This window comes from Lissotriton vulgaris, chromosome 4_1 (genome assembly GCF_964263255.1).
Source record: "Lissotriton vulgaris chromosome 4_1, aLisVul1.2, whole genome shotgun sequence".
Classification (NCBI taxonomy): domain Eukaryota; kingdom Metazoa; phylum Chordata; class Amphibia; order Caudata; family Salamandridae; genus Lissotriton; species Lissotriton vulgaris.
Window position 1 is genome coordinate 661,921,123 of NC_141691.1, and position 21,408 is coordinate 661,942,530.

General features: G+C 44.1%; 1 protein-coding gene across 1 annotated transcript in view; it reads right to left on the reverse strand.

Annotated features, from left to right (window-relative positions):
• LOC147722400 (leucine zipper transcription factor-like protein 1) overlaps positions 1 to 21,408 on the reverse strand; it is a 353,962-nt gene that overhangs the window by 233,915 nt on the left and 98,639 nt on the right. Inside the window, exons 4-5 of the mRNA XM_086964922.1 lie at positions 6,784 to 6,844; positions 3,961 to 4,032 (exon numbers count right to left, since the gene is read on the reverse strand). Of these exons, the coding sequence (XP_086821048.1) occupies positions 3,961 to 4,032; positions 6,784 to 6,844 (133 nt within the window). The remainder of the gene's footprint in view (positions 1 to 3,960; positions 4,033 to 6,783; positions 6,845 to 21,408) is intronic.

Here is a 21,408-nt window from a genome sequence, read left to right on the forward strand (position 1 = left end):
GAAGTGGACCAATCTGTGACGTCAATTAAGAGAGATTCTTTTAATATTCGAGCAACAGTACACCCACAGTACACCCACTTGTACACCCACTCGTAAAGTCCAAGGGATACTGTTATTTGTCTAAAATCACAGTGAGTATTTGTGTGCATTTGTGAAACATTGTGGGAGAAGCATTTGGGTGTTTTACGTGTTTGCAGAGACATAACTGCTTAAAAATCTATTTTGTTGTCAAGTTTTGGTTGAATTATAAATGAGTCATTGCTTATGTATTTGCAAAATGAGTTAGGCTTTGACTCTAAAATGCAGTATTGAAATATGTGGAATGTGTGCTGTCACCTTACATTTTCTAGATCAGTAAATGTGTTTTGATAAATTCCAAGGGATAGTGTTGGTTGTCTAGACTCACACTGTGAGTCTGTGTACATTTGGGAACTTTTTTCAGAGATGCATTCGGGTACTTCATGTGTTTGCAGATACATAACTGGTTATCAATGTGTCCTGTTGACAAGTTTTGGTAGAATTTTAAAGCAGCAATTGTTTATGTATTTGAACATGTGTCAGGTTTCTACTCTAAAGAGCAGTAATGAAATATGTGGAATGTGTGCAGTGAACTTAACTTTTCTACACTAGTGAATAGTGTTGGTTGTCTAGAACCACACTGTGAGTGTGTGTGTATTTGTGAACCATTGTGAGAGAAGCATTTGGTAACGTTATGTGTCATTGTTATACTCTAATTATTCAGTCAGTATCCATGTACTCATGCAGTGAGTCAGCCCTTAGGACATGGACTGTTATAAACTCCTATGCACTACCACCTTTTCCGCAGTTGCTCCCAACAGGAAAAGAAGGACGATATGATGAACGACCTGTGCAGATTCCTGCATCTGAATATCGGACAACAAGATTGTATGCAGAAGATCCAAGATTTCAACAATCCATCCCATATATATTACATCTTTTGTTTGAGAGTGACTTGTATGGACTTTCATATGCTGTCAATCACAAATTGAAATGGTATGTCAGTGTGGGACTAATGAATATTGGTACCGTCATCATGGAGAACTTTAAATGTATGCTAAGGAACTCCTACATGATTCCTTACCCTAAGCTGTGCTGAGTACGCTTGGGATGATTTACTTGAATTTCTTCGAGAGGCAATTTCCAATATAAAAATATTGAATACAAGACACCAGGAGAATTGTGCTCTTTGGATCCTGTTAATGCATGCAGGTATTTCAATCATAGATTTGAAGCTATGATGTCTTTTATGTGCAATAAAAAAAATCCTCCTCTTGGAGAAGTTGTGGATTTCTTTTGGAGAAAGGAGTATCAAGCAAGAGTTGCTCCAAATATACATATGCTGTTATGGATCAAGGAAGCCGCCAAATTCGGAACAGATTCGGATGATACTCTTTTGTCTTTTATTGAAGAATATGCTATACCCAAACGCACAGAAGAAAACAATTTAAGACAACAAGTCCTACGATTCCAAAGCCATTGATGTCGAAAATACTGTCGACGAAAGTACAAGGCTAAGTATAAGTTCTATACCAAATGTCGTTTTTCATTTCCACGTCCTGTAATATCCAAAGGAAGAGTGAATAGTTTAATGTCAGCTATGCGACATACCACCACAAAAAAAGTCTCCAAAAAATACTTACAATTTGAGAAGAAGCGAAGAATCAAAATACATAAATGATTACAATCCGGTTATTCTGTCCATGTGGAATACTAACATGGATATTCAGTACTTTGCGGACAATTCCATTGGTGTTGCTCGATATGTAAAATACTACATTACAAAATCAGAAAAGACGGAAATGAAAGAATGTGGGAAGAGATTTCTCACGAGAAGAGTCTGAGTAAGAAATTATACAGTTTCAGTTTGAAGATGTTATCACCTCGAGAAATCGGAGTGTATGAAAGCTCAGATTGTTATCATCTGCAAGTCTATACTCCAAATCTAGAAGAATCATTTGGGTGAGTCGAGGTCTTGCTGCAATGCGAAATAGAGTACTTAAATCTGTACAAGAAATTTAATATTTAGCAAAAAAAGATCCAGAAAGTACAGATATTTTGAAAACGAATATGTTGGACATCTATTACCCAAACAGAAGTCATCATTTTGAGAACATGTGTCTCTATGAAGTGCTGCAAAACTACACTTTGAAACGGAATACTACAGAGCACATCAATGGTGGAAAATATGGTTGTATTGGTTCTGAAGGGAAACCTGCTCCCGCCATCCCATAGCAAACAGTGTGCTCGGCAGTGTGCTTTTGCTTGTTCAAAGCAGAGTACGCTTTTCTTTTTCCACCCAGGTAGCTGCATGTCAGCAGCTCACTTGGTGTAAAAAGCAATGCCGGCTCCCACAGGAGGTGGGAGCCCGCCGGGACCGCGCGGGCCTTCAGGCTCTCCCTACGGTCCCCAACAAGAGGCCGTGCCCCAAGGGATGGGTCCCTGAGCTGCCGAAAATGGCCCAGGATGGGGGCCGCGCAGCCCCCCGTTCCTTAAAAAAAAACTCAATCAAAAGCTGGCAACTCGCCCAAGTCCCGCCCCCATTCTCTGCTAATCTGCAAACGCGCCTCCATGCGTGCTCTTGGTTGGGGGATTAAGTCCCCTTCGCTGCTGAGGGTCCTTAGGGGCCAAGTAGCCCACCTTTTACCTCCCGTAAGCCCAACACAGTGGGATTGCTGAGAGGTGGTCTCAGGGCATGCCCCTTTCGCCACCACTCTGCAAACACGCCTCTCTGCACACTGCTGGTGGGGGTGATGAGGTTCCCTTGCCTCTTGAGGGCCTCAGGACTAAAGTGGACTTCATCACACAAACAGCAATGTACCAGAGGGATGAGAAAACCTTAGAAATTAACCACAAAAAATATTACAGGGACGTTAACTATACTTGCACCCCCTCAATCCACTGCTTATGACCTCATATGTTACATCATGCATGACATGGTCAGTGACATCACTAACTATAAGGTCCTTGAAACCTTTATTTTTTTCAGTCACACATACACATATATATTGCAAATACAATTTTTTTTGATTTAAGATTATTTTCTATGGGTTTCCATTCGACTTTAAGGCCTCCATCATTTTTTATGGGAGGTTGTTGCAGTATCAGAGGTTACCCATGTGTGGCTTACTACTGCTCCTTTTTAGTAGTCATAAATGAGGTCCCTCTCTGGGGGTCGAGACACCTAGGCTAACACTATTGAGTAACTTTACACTCTGAAATGGTGAATATCCCAAAGTTGTAAAGTTCCTTAAAGGAATAAGAGTAAACTTACACATGTAGACTTACTCACATGTAAGTTTACCTTTGTAAATGGGCCCCATCGGGGGGCTTTGGTTCAGGCCTCATCTTTCAGTCTGTTCAACTATTATTCACATTATTGATTCCACCCATTACAGTGTGCCTGCTAGGAAGCACCCATATTGTTCTCTTAAAATTACATGCAGTGAACATTTTGATGTGTCATTTAAAATATTTATTGCTAGAATGTGACCGGCACATGAAATGTTTTCATTCTTTGCCTACTTTTAACCACGTTTGCAAAAAAAAAGATTACAAAAATTAACCATTGCAATTGCTTGACAAGGATGGGTCTACTGTCTTTTTAGAGTGTTACTGCGTTTAGAATTAGAAAATTGGCTCCAAATGCCCTGGCTTCTGGGTGAAAGTTCAACAGATGGCATTTTCCTTTGGGTTACATTATTTTTTCGATGTGCCTACCGTTGCGTTGTTTTGTGAAACAGTGTTGTAACTAAAGATCCCTATCCACATGTAGAACAAACTTTTTAGAAGTCAACCAAATCTTTCTTTTTGCAGAATCTAACAGGTAAAAGGGTACTTACTGTGCCTGTATAGTAATAACAAACATTTGACATGACGTTAAAAAACAATATGCACAGAGAATTATTATCTTTTTTATCTGTCGTGCGAGAGAAACCTTACCTTGTTAAGAAGCTCGGTCGTCCCTCCTTCATTTAATGGGGCAAGTTTAGGCTTACTAGACTCTGCATTTGCCTGGGGATACAAGTAGAAATAGCAAGTCATAAATTGTGTTCTGCATGCCGTTTCTTGACCTAGCTTTGCTAAGCAGCTTCCTGCAGGCCATTTTCATTTCGAACATCAAATATAAAACTGCATTTTACTTTGGAAGAGCTATCACAAAAAATGAAAACTATCTCCCTCTTTCCACCTAATTTACCATTTGAACGGCATCATACATACATAAACCAACAAGCATTGGCAAAGCCAATAGCTCTGTTCTTGTCAATCTATGTCGTCTCTGGTGCAATGGTTTTATTTATTTAAGCTTTTCTTTAAACCATATAAAAAACAAATTAAAAACTAAGTCAAAACGAGGCTGCCTACACTGGTGGTTGTATGCTTACAATAAAAGTAAGTAGGAAAAAAAAGCTGGAAAAAAAACTATCCCACCCTAGTTTGCCAATGCTGATTTCCGGAATGGGTTACATTAGTTTCTGCAAATCTGCAGATTACCAATCAAGTAATTGTAACAATGATGCACCAGCAGCCTCCTACTGGGACCTAAAGGAAATCCCTAAAGAACGACCACTCACTCCACTGCCAACAATGTTACATGTTGGTTGTTTTAGCCAGAAACAGGCCATCTTTGTTCGTTTTTTCCTCAGTTTCAGCACTGTTCACCTATCAAATAAGAGGCAAGGATTGCTGTAATTTCTTTCCAGCAATGGAAGTTGAAACAAGGCAGGGACTCTTTCCCATAATGAGCAGACAGAGATCTAAGCGAAACCACTAAGTTGATGCACCCATTTTAATGGCAGCACAGCCCCCAGGCAGATATTGTGCCACAAAGGGTGACGGCTTCTCTCTTAAGCATGCGACATTCCAGAAAAAGAAAAACATTGCATGGCATACCAAACAAATGAAGGGTCTGATCCATGAAATGCCCTCAGAAATACGGGACGGGTAAGATGCCAGAAAGGGGACATCTGTTTGAAAAGAGAGGCGGGGAGCAGACTTTTTAGGTATGGTCTGACCGAAAACATTTCTTTCAGTTAAGGGGCAAAGACCACGGAATGTGTTGTCTTTTTTGTCGATAATATTTCAGAAATGTAATCAAATGTGGTCAAAGACATCAGAAAACGCACCGAAACACAATTCAACATCATTATACAAAGTGGAATCCTAGAGTCCTTATTGTTGTGGTTTGTTCATGTAATGACAGAGCGTGAACACCGCTACAAAGCCCTGTTGCGTTGAACTAGAAAGGGTTATGCCACAAGGGACAGGCAAGGCTCCTCACTAGCATTAAGATTAACACTCACCAAATTAATAGCTTGGCTAGAAAACTAAGAAGGTAAACTTAATGATAGCAACTAATGTGCAAGGTTACCAAACTGCTCTACAAATAGGAGATCCTAAGCTTTGATTCTGGGCTATGTGCGTCTTGCACATGCTGGGAGTTATAGACTTTGTTTGCTTCAATTGAACTAACCTATCTGATAATGATTGCAGTGTAAAAAGACCAAGGCATGCTATACAGTGATTAATGTACATCTTGTCACCTGGTATATGGTAATGTGTTGAACGTACTACAGAGGCAAAAACACACAATGGGAGTGTTCCATATGCAAAATTAGAGGCCAAAGAAGGAAACAGATGCCTGCAAGTAATCATGAAAGGAGAATATGAATTATGTGGGCATGGAGACTGACACATACAGTGACCACAATTGAGTGATTTCTCAAAGAGAGGCAGAAAATGATTTTAAAAAAAGGGTGTTGACACTCCTCTGTTTTGTCTGCCTCCGTGTTGATTTCCTCCACAGATGGTCTAAGATTAAGAGGACTTGAAACATGCCTATATGTGTGCAGATCTGTATGGTGTTCGACGGTATGTTTTATAGGGGACTCTCTGTTTACCAGTGTATGTTGACCCTTAATGTGCTTGTCTGTGTGGCTAAGGAACTACATGTCTAGTGGACCGTTTGGGTGCCAGCGGTAAGTATTCTAATTTGTCTGTGTATGTACATTTATGTGTGCTCTATTTCAACATGTACACAGAGAACATCCAGGGTCAACAATTGGAAACCACCCAATAAATTGTTTGTTCTATGGACATAGTTCACATTTTTTTGAACTAAAGATTTATGAATTGAATTTTATAAATAATCATGTCCAATAGACTTAAGAAATGAGTGACGGTTAAAACATTGCTCATGTCATTTTTTCACTTAGAGATGTACAATTAGTATACTACCTCTCTTTTTGACTAGCATGTATCAAAAAAATTATTTTTGTATTTTTCTGTATATTAGTGTCACTATTTTCCATTTGATTATTTTTGTGTATTGTTGCGCTACTGTTGAGCTGTTCATTTGATTGAAGTTGCCCTAGTCTACTGACAATACACAGAGAACATCCATGCATATGTATTAATAAGACATTTGTTTTGGCTTTGTCACTACCTGTTAAGTGTTAATAAAAGAAAAGTATTTGATAAACATATTCAATTGCCTTGTGATTTTCAGAATATTTGTATGGCCTCTTATTTGGAACAAGAGGTAGAGAAAATCCTTTCACATATTGCAAGCTGGACACTGATCTACAAACTATACATGCATTAGCAAGTAGGTACATGATTTGAGAAATCTATTTATTAGTCACCTGAAGCACCACCCACCAGGTAGCCACCTATATATTGGTGTACATGAGAAACAAAGATTTGTAGTAGTTTCCCCACCCAAGAAAGCATTATTTGAAAACCCAGAAAAATACATCTCTCTACCTTCTTGCTTGACGATTTAAACTCCGACTTTTCAAATTCTGCAACTTGTTCTAATAATTCCCTTAAGGAGAAGAGAAAAATTCAATGTTAGCATATCAGCAGACTTCAGTGGACAGATCTGACAAGCATACGCTCTTGTGATGTATAAAACGGTTATAAATTGTTGGATCTTTTTACCAGTAAAACACTGTGCTAAGACCCCAATATCCGTCTTAGTGCACAAACAATATTTTAAATCTGAAAAGTGTTGCGTGTGTCAGCCACCGATTTTTGGATCGTGCACAACCAGTCAACTTATTTTGTAATTATTTGCTAAAACAGTCTTCTGAATTTCAGTCTTCATTTTACTCATCCAACACCGTTATGTATCCTTTTAGGACCCTATTGTACGTTTCCCGATTCATGCCCTTATATAGGTATAAATCATCATATCCTTATAGAAATCATAACCATATTTCAGCATAGCTCATGCAGTCCAAACACGGCAGGGCTACTTCCACTAGTTCTGAAAATCCACAACGATTTCTTGGAAAACTCAGCTTCAGCAGCCGGAGACTTCCCCTTGCTTGAATATTGATTTGTCCAAGAACTCATGGAGTTTTCAAAGAACTGAGACTCTTTGATAACGTTATTATGTCCAACTGTACGTCAAAGTCGGCACCTTCCAGGTATAAATATGCCCGAACCTACCCAAGCAAACATACAGTGGTTTGGAGCAGTTCAACTATCTACTTGCCCGACGGCCCTGCTACAGCAAGTGCCGAAGGAAGCCGACCCTCCAGCAGACTCACTGAGAGAGACGCTGTCTTTTCTCCTGCCGAGAAATCCAGCTCCAGTGTTTCCAAGCTACCCTTGTGGGTTGTCGGGAAATCGAGTCCCGAGACTGACCTTCTCCATTCTAAACTAAGGTACGGATCTGATTAGATCCTTAGAGAAATCTTGAGCAGATTCTTGGCAAAAGAATACTACATTGATGCTACACCCCACTTACTTCCTCCCTCATACTAAGCTTAGGTTAGGTACACCGGGGTAGGCGTATTTTAGAAGCACCAGTTGAGTACTTTTAGCCTTGATTATTTATGTATGTATTTATATATGGTTTAGGAAACATACAATGCTCTTACAGTATTATTTTATTTTACTATTTATACTGTATGCATTATATTTTACAAACAGTGTTACAATTGTAGCAGTTCATTTCTTATGCTTGAGAAAGAAGACTGTTCAATAAATCCTTTTATTGAAAACGCCCGTCTTTCTACTTTCTCTGCACCTCTAGTGAAACGAAGCATGCACGATTGACTGAGTGAAATATCTATATATTGTTTCCATGAATCTGAAGATACGTTTTATCTTGGGGAAACAAAGTTGTCATGTTTATGCAGTTGTCAGAGACTAATCCCTTCTTGTGAATTCGAGAAAGTTTCTAGTGACCTCTGAGCAAGCTGGCACACACAATTAAGTCAAGTATATTCGATAGAGACCAAGTCGAACTCAGTCCTACGTCTAATCTATAGGATATATTATTCCAATGCGCAGAGCCTATTGGGAATATAGGTAGTACACTAAACACCTTATGCTATTAATGAAAGACCCAAGCTTTATTACTACTAGACAGGAGATAAATTACAGGACCTATAGCCAGATAATTAATTTAAGGGGTGTGTGACAGCATGTGCTTAGAATTCTGCAATCTGGAACACTAGAAGGAAGACATGTGAGAAATATTATACTGCCAGATCCCCAATGTCAGCAGGTAAACTGGAGGGGAGTAAATGCTGGTCTCCTTGATGATCTAATTGCACTATGTGTTGTACATGTAAATAATAACAAACTTAGTCCATTACACTGGAAGATTGTAGGGCCAAGGAAACAACTTATAAGGTCAGCATACTTGTTGCGGGATACATTTCATCTGTCCTTTTAGCACCTATGTTCCTACAGTGAGCACTAGTAAAAATCGGATGTAACTGAAGGCTGGGTAATGTTGCTTGAGACAGGGATAGAAGGTTCATGTCTTGTTTGTAGATTAACATTTAAGAGTGAAAAGCCTATAACAGCAGGCCATTAGTGGAAGAGTTGCATAGATCAGGATTGGCAGACCAGAAACTGGTCTCAGTTCTCCACTAGGTGGAACAGTGCATAAGAGATATATATCCTGGCATTGGGGACAATTCAAATTCTGGATACCTTAAGGTTCAAAACCCTCGGGCCCACATGGCTACAACTGAAATGTGTTAGAGAAGGTATCGGCAGCAGCCTGGATGGCAGTCAGTATCACTTATGGAAAGAGGGCTATTGCAGGCCCAGACCAGACTAAAGATGGTGTCCTTACCAGCTGATTATCCAGATAATAGAAAAGTGAATATTTCAAAGCTACAAAAAATGTGTTACAAACCATTGCAGCTGTGTTAAGATAATAGGGTAACACATTTTTTGTATTTAGAAGTACGGACCTTCTACACGAAACCAGAGGATTTAGCACCGATCCTTACTCAGTGAAAAAAGCAAATATAAGTCCTCTACACAGATTGGCTTAACTCGTATTGGAATCTAGGCCACCACCAGCATTTTGGACTTCTCAATGGTGTAAAACTGATATAGATTTTACAGATTCAGGATGGGGTGAAATCTGGCTCTTACCAGATTGAGTGAAGAGACTGGTTCTGCGGTCCATAACAGTAGCAGGTGTTCCCTCTGCCAGAAAGTCCTGGAGAGAGTAGAATACAAGAGGAGTAGGTCTATGCAACAAAACCTGCTCACATGTTGAAAGTAGCTGTTGCAGACAATTAAAAGTATGACTTCGATCAGGTTGGCTCGGTTTGCCTAGTCCATATTTCATGAGACTGTTGAGATTCAATATTGAGCAGGAGTTCAGTTGAAGAAGCAGCAGAAGAGGGATCAGGAGAAGCCAGGCACATGTTACAGAATTGAAGATAGAGGTTTCTGGAAATGAACCCTTTGTAGCATGTTGGATCTCATGCACCAGCCTGAGAGGGACTGAATGGCATTGGTGCACATGTAAATATTCTCTTGCAAGTCTCTCATCTTCTGGGATAACTGATCTTACCTGTACTTCTGATGCATATTCCTGGCACCAGGTCCAAGAATGTGCATGATGCCATGCTGACTAGGAATGAAGAGACCTTCCTGGCCGATGGTGCTCAAGAGAATCATCAAAATTATAGATGACAGTCTTTCTTCTAAAGGAGACGTTTGCCATGAACGTGGCTCCAATGGACTGACGTTGAATTGGTTTGAATATGGAACATGATGGACTGATTTCCAAACCAAGTTCTCAGAAAAGATGAGGGCCATCTCTATATTGGAGGTGTAGTGCAGAAGAACAAGTTACTTACCTTCGGCAATGCTTTTTCCGGTGGTTACAGTATCTGCCTATGGATTCCTCACCTTTTGAATTACCTCCATGCGCACCATTCCACGTAAACCTTTCTACCCAGCTCTCCCAAGTATACGAGGACATCACAATGGAACGGCTCAGCACGTGACTCCGTGTGATGTCATCAGGCCCATAATAAGATCTATAAGGTAAGTAACTTGTTCTTCTGATGGAGACATCCTCCTGTGGATTCCTCGCCTTTTGAATTAAATCCCCAAGCAGTCCCGCTCCTGGCGGAGGGTGCCTGCCTACCTTTACCAAAAAATCCTGCAGCACAGAACGTGCAAAATGGCTGTCCCTACTCACCTCCGAGTCCAAGCAATAGTGGTTCGCATAAGTGTGGAGGGAGGCCCAAGTTGCCGCCTTGCAGATGTCTACAACAGGGACATCTCTAGCAAAAGAAGACGACTTAGCTCTGTTAGAATTAGCTAGAATACCTTCAGGAGGCTCCTTCTTGGCCAAGGCGTAGCAGATCTTGATTCAGAGGATGAGCCACCTGGACAGCGTTATTTTATGGACAGCCTTGCCCATCATCTTGCCCACAAATCGGATGAAGAGTTGGTCGTCCACCCTGAAGTCCTTAGTCCTGTCCAGGTAGAAGCGGACCGCCCTCTTAGGGTCCAGGCAGTGAAGTCTCTCCTCCTCCTTAGAAGGGTGAGTGGGAGGATAGAAAGTGGGAAAAGTGATGGATTGCCCTAGGTGGAAAGGAGGGACCACCTTAGGCAGGAAAGCAGCTCTGGTCCTAAGAAATATCTTATCCGCATGGATTGAATATTAGTAGGCTTGGAGCTAAGAGCTTGCAACTCACTTACCCTCCTAGCAGAAGGGGTGCAACCAGAAATATTGTTTTAAATACTAAGAACCTTAAAGGATAACTATGTAATGGTTCAAAGGGAGAATCCATCAAGAAAGTGGGGTCCAATTTTAAAACCCACTGAGGTATGATAAAAGGAGTGGGAGGAAACGTATTTGTGAGACCCTTAATGAATCTCACAGCTATAGTAGATTTAAAAAAATAAGGGTTAGTCTGTTAAACAGAGAAATGCCGACAAGGAAGACAAGTATCCTTTAACAGTAGCTACTGCACAACCTTGTTGAGCAAGGGAAAGAGAGAAACTCAGAATATCAGACAAATGGGCCTTCAAAGGATCAATTGATCTCTCTCCACACCATTTAACAAACCTGGCCCACCTACCAGAATAGACAGATTTAGTGGAGTGTCTCCTGGCCGAACAAATTACATCCACAACATCTGGGGGGATAGAGAAAGAGCTCAGGTTGCCCGTTAAATCTCCAGGCATGAAGGTGCAGGCTCTGGAGGTGGAGGTGTAGAACCTGCCCCTGCGACAGAGAAGAGGTCTGCCCTGAGAGGGAGACGGAGTGGAGAGTACGATGAGAAGTAATGAAGGTCTGTGTACCACACCCTTCGTGGCCAATCCGGGGCGATCAATATGACTTGGGCCCGGTCTTGGCCAATCTTCCTCAGAACTCAAGTAATCAAGGGTATGGGAGGAAACGCGTAAAGAAGCTGTGAGGAGCCTCAATCTAACTGAAACACATCCCCCAACGCTCCCCGCATCGGATACTGCAGAAGGATGGGCAGTGCGCATTCTTATGAGTGGCAAATCGGCCCAACCGAGGAAAGCCCCACATCCTGAAAATGTGTTGAACCATCTCTGGATGGAGACGCCTCTCGTAATCGGCCGAGTACTGCCGACTGAGACTGTCTGCATGCTCTCCGGCCTAATGATTTTTTGAGTACGCAAATCTGATGGTCCTGAAACCAGGACCATAGTTGCACAGCCTCTAAGAAGATACAACACCACTCCTCCCTGCTTGTTAATGTACCACATTGCGGTAGTGTTGTCCGTCAGGACCTAGACTGACTGCAAAGGGAGGGAAGAAAGGCCTTGAGAGCCAAACGTATTGCCCGCAATTCCAGCAGATTGGTTTGAAACAATATTTCCTCTAGAGACCAAAGATCTTTGACTTCCAGATCCCTCAGATGAGCTCCCCACCCTAGAGTGGAGGCATCAGTTATCACTGTGGCCACCGGAGAAGGAGGTTGAAATGCCTTCCCTTGTGACAGGTTGCCTGAAACATTCAACCATAACAGATCCGCTGAAGTGTCTCTGGAGATCCTGGCCACCTCTTTGAGATCTCAGTTGTGTTGAAACCACTGTCTGTGGAGGCACCACTGGAGGGCCTCATATGCCAGCATGCATGGTTGACCAATAGTATGCAAGAAGCGAGCAGACGCAAGACCTTCAAGACTGGAACAACCCCTCCAGTCTGAAAAAGTGGAATCATAGCCTGGATGTCTTAAATCCTCTGTAGAGGCAGGAAGGCATGACTCACAGTAGTGTCCAGTACTGCCCATATGAACAGGTTGTGCTGAGAGGGCACCAGGTGAGCTTTGAAAAGCCAGTCATACGGATAGGGGAATACAGGAATCTCAACCTTCTGAGAAGCGCTGCTACCACGGCGATCACCTTTGTGAAGACCGAAGGTATGGAAATAAGACCAAACGGAAGGACCACAAACTGGTAATGTTAAGACCCCACTGTAAAACGGAGGTACTTCCAAAAGGGGAGAGGATGTAGCCTTACGGCTAAGGTGGTCAAAACAGGAGAACCGCGTTTGAGTCTCGGCAACGACGTTCAACATGGATTAGTTACTTACCTGTAATCCTAGTTCTCTTCCAGGGGTATCCTCATCAAAGTCATAAGCACTAGAATATTCCCGCCCATGTGCGGGACCCCGGAAACACAATCATATATGTGCCCCATATATATATATATATATAAAATAAGCAACTGCAGCCTTATACACACCAGAGCTGAATAATGCTGTAAGGACTCCCCATTATATCGTAAAAGCATACATTAGAAACAGGGAAAAACAACAGCAAAACATGTTTTGAATCTGTTTTAATGCTTAGCAGTCAGAAGAAACTCTCACATAGGACTGAAAGCATATACAGCTCCCAGGCTGTATTGCAGGAACATAAAAAGACTGAAAAGCTAACTCATAGCAACCTAGAGATAAACTGGCACCGTGCCTTTAAGGCAGTCATGACCCCCAGCTTCCCATCTTGCCTCAGGGGTGACAGTTAGGTCAGTTGTTCTTTGCGGTGACTCAAAAAGCCATGACACAAAGAGTTGACATTACCTCATTAAAAAACACAATGATCCTTTGCCCGGAGAGGCGGGAGGGTTGGTAATGACTTTGATGAGGATACCCCTGGAAGAGAACTAGGATTACAGGTAAGAAAGCAGTCCTTCTCTTCTAGGGGATCCTCATCAATAGTCATAAGCACTAGAATAGAATAGCGAGCCTCACCTCATCCACCTGCGGGCAAAGGAAGCATAACGGTAAATTAACCAATCAGCTCAGATAACTAAGCCGTGATAGATAGATTACTATCCAAATAGATTCCTCACGGAGGCCTGACCCACTTGAGTAGCAGCCCTGTAATCGGATTCTAGACAAAAATGCCTTGTGAAAGTGTGAACCGATCTCCAGGTTGCAGCCTTGCAAATTTCTGACATTGGAACATCATGCAAGAAAGCTACTGTGGCCGCTTTTCCCCTAGTGGGGTGTGCTTTAGGAGACAACAACAAGGGTTTATGCGCCAACTGGTAAGCCAATTTTATACAGAACACTTTCCATCTTGAAATTGATCTTTTGGAGGCTGGGAAACCTGTTCTCATGGCACCATAGTTCAGAAACAATTCATCCGATTTCCTTATGCCCTAGGTATCCTCCAGATAGAATTTAAGCACTCTTTTGAGGTCCAAGGAATGTAGCGACCTCTCTGCAGGAGTCGCGGGGTTTGGAAAAAAGGACGGTAGGGAGATTGACTGATTAATATGGAAATCAGATATAACCTTTGGCAAAAAAACAGGGTGAGCCCTTAACACTACCCTGTTGTGGTGAAACACAGTGTAAGGTTCTTTTGCACACAGCGCTTGGATCTCACTTACTCTGCGCATTGATGTTATTCCTACCAGAAAAGCGGCCTTCCAAGTCAGGTGCTGTAATGAGGCTCTGTGAATGGGTTTAAAATGAGGACCCATTAATCTAGACAGCACAAGATTCAACTCCTAGGGAGGAGAAGGGTTTCGGACCGGTGGATACACTTGCTTCAACCCCTGTAAGAAATACTTAACCACCTGCATTTGGAAAAAGGAAGGTTGGCTGGGTGACTTTCTGTATGCCGTAATGGCTGACAAATGAACCCTGATCAAGTCATATTTCAAACCCGCTTTAGCTAAATATAGAAGGTAAGGAAGAATGACGTCTTCCTGCCCCTTCTTATGGTCAAAATGATTCTCAACACACCATGGGTTAAACCTCTTCCACTTAAAGGCGTATGACGCTCTTGTGGAGGGCCTCTTAGCCTCTTTCAGAATATGCATGCCGTCCTGCTGCAGATTCATGTGTCCGTATTGTAGGACCTCAGGAGCCAAGCTGCCAAGTTCAGGGAGGGAAGGCTGGGATGGAGAATCCTCCCGTCCATCTTGGTCAGCAGGTCAGCTCTGTACGGCAGTCTCCTGTGGGGGAGTACCGATAATTGAAGAAAGTCCGGGTACCACCACTGCCGTGGCCAGTCTGGAGCTATCAGAATCATCTTCATGTTGGATCTGATGAGCTTGGACACCACCTTCGGGATCAGAGGCAGAGGAGGAAAGGCGTAAGCAAATGTCTCTGACCAATCCATCAAAAGCGCATTCCCAATTGTCCCTGGACGGTGGAATCTGGATGTGAAGGCGTGGCATTTTTTGTTTTTGTCGTTTTTGAACCCTAACCTAACACTAAATCATGCAATCTTAAGGGACTGCTTACGCCTGGACAACATGAAAAACATTCGGTGGATAGCATACATTAAAGATACCCTTAGCTGCCTGGGCCGCCCTGATTTATTTTTCAAACCAGAAAGTATTGTTAAAGCTGACTTGGAATGGTTAAAATTGACTTTCATCAAACACAGAGATTTAGAGCGGGAGAGCGGAGAACTTGTGAAACCTACAGTGAGGGAGCATTATATCTCCAATTCAACCGTATTTAACAGTTGTGTCAATCCCGTTCCACCGCTGGTTATTAACTAAATTAAGATTTAACCAGATTCATTCTTTGTTAAATGATTCCAAGGTGTGGGCTAAGCCTGAGGATTTGCCACTTTGTAATTGTGATAGCTATTCATTGCAGGTCACTTTACATTTTATGTTTTTTTGTAAATTTTATTCTCTGCCCAGGAAAAAATATATTACCCCGTTGCTCAAAAACAAGGGGTTTGTCCAAGTCAAACCAGCTCTCCTTTACTTAAAACAGTTAGACTCCCCACTAATAATGTTTGGTTTTGCAAATTTTTTGGTGGCTGCTTTCCGCCTCAAAAAATGTACCAGGTCTAGACAAACTAACAGCATCGGTTTTAACTTATGAAATCTTTAAAATACTCTTCTACTTTTTAAAAAAAAATGTAAATATTTTAATTGTTCTTTTTTAAACAGCTCTATCAATTGAATGTATTTGTATTCCTCTGAACATGCATTTGTGCCTATTGTGTGCTTTTTATGATTTTACTAATCGAAATAAAGTGGTTTTGAACTGTTTGTCGTCTGCAAACAAATCTATTGATGGACGACCCCACTGTTGGAAAATATCTGCCACTACCTCGTCGTACAGCACCCAGTCTGGCTGATCTTCGAAGTGTCGACTGAGTGCGTCTGCTTTGACATTCTGCTCTCCCGAAAGGTGCTCTGCCACTATGGTGAGGTTCCGAGCCAGAAGCCAGTGCCAGATCGCTTGAGCCTCTAGGGAGGCAGGGCGAGAGCGCGTACTACCCTTTTTGTTTAGATAATACATGGTGGTTGTGTTGTCTGTTTGGATCAGGACCGAGTTGGACGTGATCAAAGGCAAAAAAGCTTACAGAGCAAGATGGACTGCTCATAGCTCCAACATATTTATGTGGTAGGACTGCTCTTTCCTGGACCATCGGCCCTGCATTTGAAGGCACCCCATGTGTGCCCCCCATCCTTGCAGAGATGCATCCATTATCAACGATTGGACTGGAACTGGTTGATGGAAAGGGACTCCCACCAACAGATTCTGTGGCCGAGTCCACCACTTGATGGAGGATTTCGCTGCTTGGGAGAGCACGATCCGATCCTCCCAGCGACCCGTTGCTTGGTACCACTTGTCTTCTAGATCTTGTTGCAACAGTCGCATTCTCAGCCTGGCGTTGGGGATGAAAAATATGCAGGAGGCCATCGACCCCAGCAGAGATGCCACTTGTCGGACTGCTGGGCGATCTGTCTGAAGCAGAGCCTTGCACTTCTGCTGCATTGAAGAAAGTCTCTGCTCCGAAGGAAACGCTCTTCCTTTGTTTGTATCCAGAGTCGATCCCAGATAGTGGATCGTCTGGGTGGTCTGTTGCACAGACTTCTCCATGTTGACATGAAGACCCAGTTTGTGTAGTTGCTGTAGACAGACTTGGAAATCGCTCCTTACTTGTTGAGGAGATGGCCCTTTGAGGAGCCAATCGTCTAAGTAAGCATAGACGAACAGACCTCTCCTGTGTAGGGCGGCCGCCACCACTGCCATGCACTTGGTAAAGACTCGTGGGGCAGATTTTAGCCCGAAGGGTAAGACCTTGTATTGATAGTGCTTGTCTCCAACCACAAACCGCAGATACTTGCGATGACGTGGAACAATGGGAATATGGAAGTACGCATCTTGGAGGTCCACCGAACACATCCAATATCCTGATTGCAGATGTGGACATATTTGATGAAGGGCCAACATGCAAAACTTCTCCTTCACGATGACTCTGTTCAATAGGTGAAGGTCCAGGATAGGTCTGAACTTGTGCTCCTGGTCTTTTTTGGGCACAAGAAAGTACCTGGAGTAGACTCCCTTCCCTTGCTGCGCAGAAAGAACCTCTTCTATGGCCTTTTTTCGCAGAAGGGTTGCCACTTCCTGCCGGAGCAACTTTAGTTGGTGAGGACGAGATCTTTTTGAAGGAATGTCCTTTGGAAGCACACAAAAACGTAGTGCGTATCTAATGTGCAGTATATTGAGCACCCATCGATCTTGTGTAATGCTGCACCACTCTGCCAGATGATGTGAAGCACTTCCTCCGGAACTCTAACTTTGTTGCTGCCCGCCCGAGGATACTGGCAGGAAGGAGAGCCTGCACTTCGTGACAGCAGAGGATTCCGGAGACCTTCTTTCTCCCCCTCGTTACTCCTCACCTCGCATAGGAGCCAGCAGACCCTGGAACTGTAACCAGCTGAGGACAGGAGGCGCGGGCAGGTGAGCTAGCCGGCGGGGCTGCGAGCACGCAGGCAGGGACTCCGATGACCAGGAGCCCCTGCGCGCCCATTTGACACACCTGGGCTGCTCTCCCCGCTGGCCACGCCCCCCGCTCTCAGTCCAGTAAAAGCGGCTGTTTTTGCTTTGGAAATCGGAACTCTAACTTTGTTGCTGCCCGCCCGAGGATACTGGCAGGAAGGAGAGCCTGCACTTCGTGACAGCAGAGGATTCCGGAGACCTTCTTTCTCCCCCTCGTTACTCCTCACCTCGCATAGGAGCCAGCAGACCCTGGAACTGTAACCAGCTGAGGACAGGAGGCGCGGGCAGGTGAGCTAGCCGGCGGGGCTGCGAGCACGCAGGCAGGGACTCCGATGACCAGGAGCCCCTGCGCGCCCATTTGACACACCTGGGCTGCTCTCCCCGCTGGCCACGCCCCCCGCTCTCAGTCCAGTAAAAGCGGCTGTTTTTGCTTTGGAAATCGGAACTCTAACTTTGTTGCTGCCCGCCCGAGGATACTGGCAGGAAGGAGAGCCTGCACTTCGTGACAGCAGAGGATTCCGGAGACCTTCTTTCTCCCCCTCGTTACTCCTCACCTCGCATAGGAGCCAGCAGACCCTGGAACTGTAACCAGCTGAGGACAGGAGGCGCGGGCAGGTGAGCTAGCCGGCGGGGCTGCGAGCACGCAGGCAGGGACTCCGATGACCAGGAGCCCCTGCGCGCCCATTTGACACACCTGGGCTGCTCTCCCCGCTGGCCACACCCCCCCTGTACGCCAACCAACCAGTAAGTGCCCATAGACTATACCTAGAACTATTGTCCCCGCTGCGCGGGAGCGCACGGGAGCGCGCCGGGAGAAGCCCGGGACAAGGGCGGGACCGTCTGTGGCCGTCCGGGGCCGCAGGAGGCCGGGCTGGGCCACCCCGATAACATCTAGATTCCAAGGTACTGTTCCACCGTTTGATATACTAGTCGATACGTGACTTGGAGATACTTTTGCAGGGGAGCTCTGTATACTATGGCTGGCACAACAAGTACTTCCACATTATTGCTAGCAAAGTCAGACTTAGAACCGGCCGCTATGGGCCCGCTTGACTCTTATTTCAAACGCTTGCCACAGGATATTGACAAAGAGATTGCCCTGGCGGAAAGACGAGCTGGGCGTAGGCTCTCGATAGAGCTTTTGAAAAACCCGCCTGAAAAAAACCAAGGTTTAAACTTTCCTGCCCTGGTTACACCACTGTCATCTATTGTTTTACCAGTCACCCAGGACTTACTATTTGACATACCCCCCCTGATTGAGCTATTTGATACCCCTCCAGCAGTCACTGCAGGAACTGGTTTGTCTGTTGAGCACTTTGATGCACCCAGTCACTCATCGAAAGAAAATGTAGTTCTAGAAAAATCATGTTTGCATGTGGATATGCTTAAACCCAAGCCTGGTGTTAAAAGGAAATGGGGAGTTACTGCCAAAAAAGCACAAGCACAAAAACCTGTGAGAAAGCATAGGAAGCTGGGTTCTAAATCATCCTTTAGCCATGCCCCTGCAAAGAATGAAGTTGTAATGCCGAGGGGGGAGGAAATAGCAGTCCAATTAGAAGTGGACTCAACAAATTTGGTGCCTCCTGCAAATTTGGCAGCCCCAGCCAATGATCCAATTTTTTTAGAACCCCCGGGGTTACCCTCTCCTAATCATGATTTCCTGGTAGAAGTGGGGAAAATAATGCGTTCCCTTTTACACCCTGTTGAGCTTAGACTCCAAAAGCTAGCCGACCAACTTGACCATCTAGAGCAAGCTAGCTTGGATAATTTCTTTTCCATTAAATCTTTATTCAAGTCTGGAAATAGATTGCGTGAGAATGGGAAACCCTCACAGTTAGCTATCAAAGACCAGGAAGTGGTGTTGGTGGACTTGCAATCCCCGCCTGTAAGTGTCACCCCTGTCCAGGAAACTAAAAAGGGGTGAATAGTAAGACTGTACCCAATACAATTCCCTCTAAAATTAGCACTAACAGTGGGCACACTAAATCCTCTAACAAGGTTAATGGGAGTTGTAATGTTGCTGTAAAAACCCCACCTACCACTACTAGAAAAAATACCACGTCTTTGCCGATTGGGCAAGGGAAAACCATGGCCAAAAGGCCAGGAAATGGTAAATCGCCCTCCAGTAATGGCACTGGGAATAAGGTGGGGCCTACGACTACTACAGGAGTGGGTAGGGGTCCCATGAGGGAGGCCCCTAGCATTGGGAATAGGACCAATACTGTTGCGGCAGTGGAAAACACCCTTATACATTGCCGTGTTCCCCCGGAGGAAGCACCCACAAAACCCCATATAACTAAATTCCTGGCTAAGACTCCTCCAGTACAGCTCACCCCGGACTCCTACCCATATGTGGCCATACTCACTAATGTCCCACCCCTAATGGAGGGTCAAAAAGAAACCTTTGACATGTTAAAAAACAAAGCCATGCACTGGCTTCGTGTCAATAGACCTCTGCCAGGGGGAGTGGACGGCCTGATAATTGGGGCAAGAAGAGTCAACTGGATAGGGAACACCCTAAAAAAGCAGGGGGGTGAGTGTATCATAATTAATTTTCAGGATCCTAGGGTTGTGGGGCTGATAACGGGACCAGGATGGAATATTAGTATTGGAGGGATTGGGGTTGTGGACCTAACTTTCTTCTACCCGAGACATGTCGCCCAGTCAGGGGGTTGTTGGGAGTACCCGAGATCTGTTATTCCGATTGGGGTGGAGGCTGGTCCCATGGCTGTGCCCACCGCAAGTACAAACATGTATTATTTACCGGCATGTATCCCACAGAATGGGCAGGGACAGATGAGGTGGGGATATTGACAGAGCCCAGATGTCCAATCGCCTCCGGGGGGGGAATGGGTTGGGGGAAGTAACACTGGCGGAAAAATGTCAAATAATGAAGATGAAACGAGTTTAACCTCGGAAATAGAGAATATGTGTGATGGGAGTAATATTGCAAGTCCTGAGGGCTATGTGGGTGAACTAGCTATCCCAACCACCATTAGCATCAAGGAGGGAATAGTTGCTAATTGTACTGATATTGTCGTGGGAGAGAACTGTGATTGTAGGACGCGAGTTGATTTGTTGCCCATGGTATCTACTGAAAAGGGGACTTGTATAGAAAACACCCTGGAGAACTTTTTGTCGTGGAACATAGCGGGGCTGGGGGCTAGATTATTGTCACAGCAATGGATTGACTTTGTAAGTGGATTCGAAATGTGCCTATTCCAAGAGACGTGGGCTTGTGACCCAATATATTTCCCAGGTTACTTAAATTTTTGTATACCAGCTACGAGAGGCCCCAGGGGTAGACCCATGGGTGGCCTCGCAATTTGGATCAAGCAAAATTCAAAGGTTAAAATAAAAGTGATTGATCTAGGGTGCAAGGACATACAATTATTGAGGTTATCTGTAGGAAAGGGTGGCGTGATAGACATTTACAATATATATGCCAGGGGCATGAGTCTTGGGAACTCTGCCACCTTAGAGGTCCTATCCGCCTCCCTAGATTCCCAGTCACTTGGAAACAGAGTAATTTTGGCTGGCGATTTGAATAGGACATTTGAGCCTTTAGAAAATACTGCACACCCAATAGGAATGGAGGAGGATGCCCTCTGGGGCGTCCCAAATTTAAACCTCGTACCTGTGAAGCGGTGGTCAAAAGACATTCTTTTGTTGAACGCGCTATGTCTAGAGTATGGTTTGAGGGCTCTTAATGGCAGGACAAAAAGCGACCAAGGTGGCAATTGCACATTCGATAATGGGTATAACAAAAGTAGGATCGACTATGTCATCTGTAGTTTTGAGTTATGGTGTGGTGTGGGTGACATGGAAATTGTGGGGAGAGTTGAAAGTGATCATAACCCCCTTTGTGT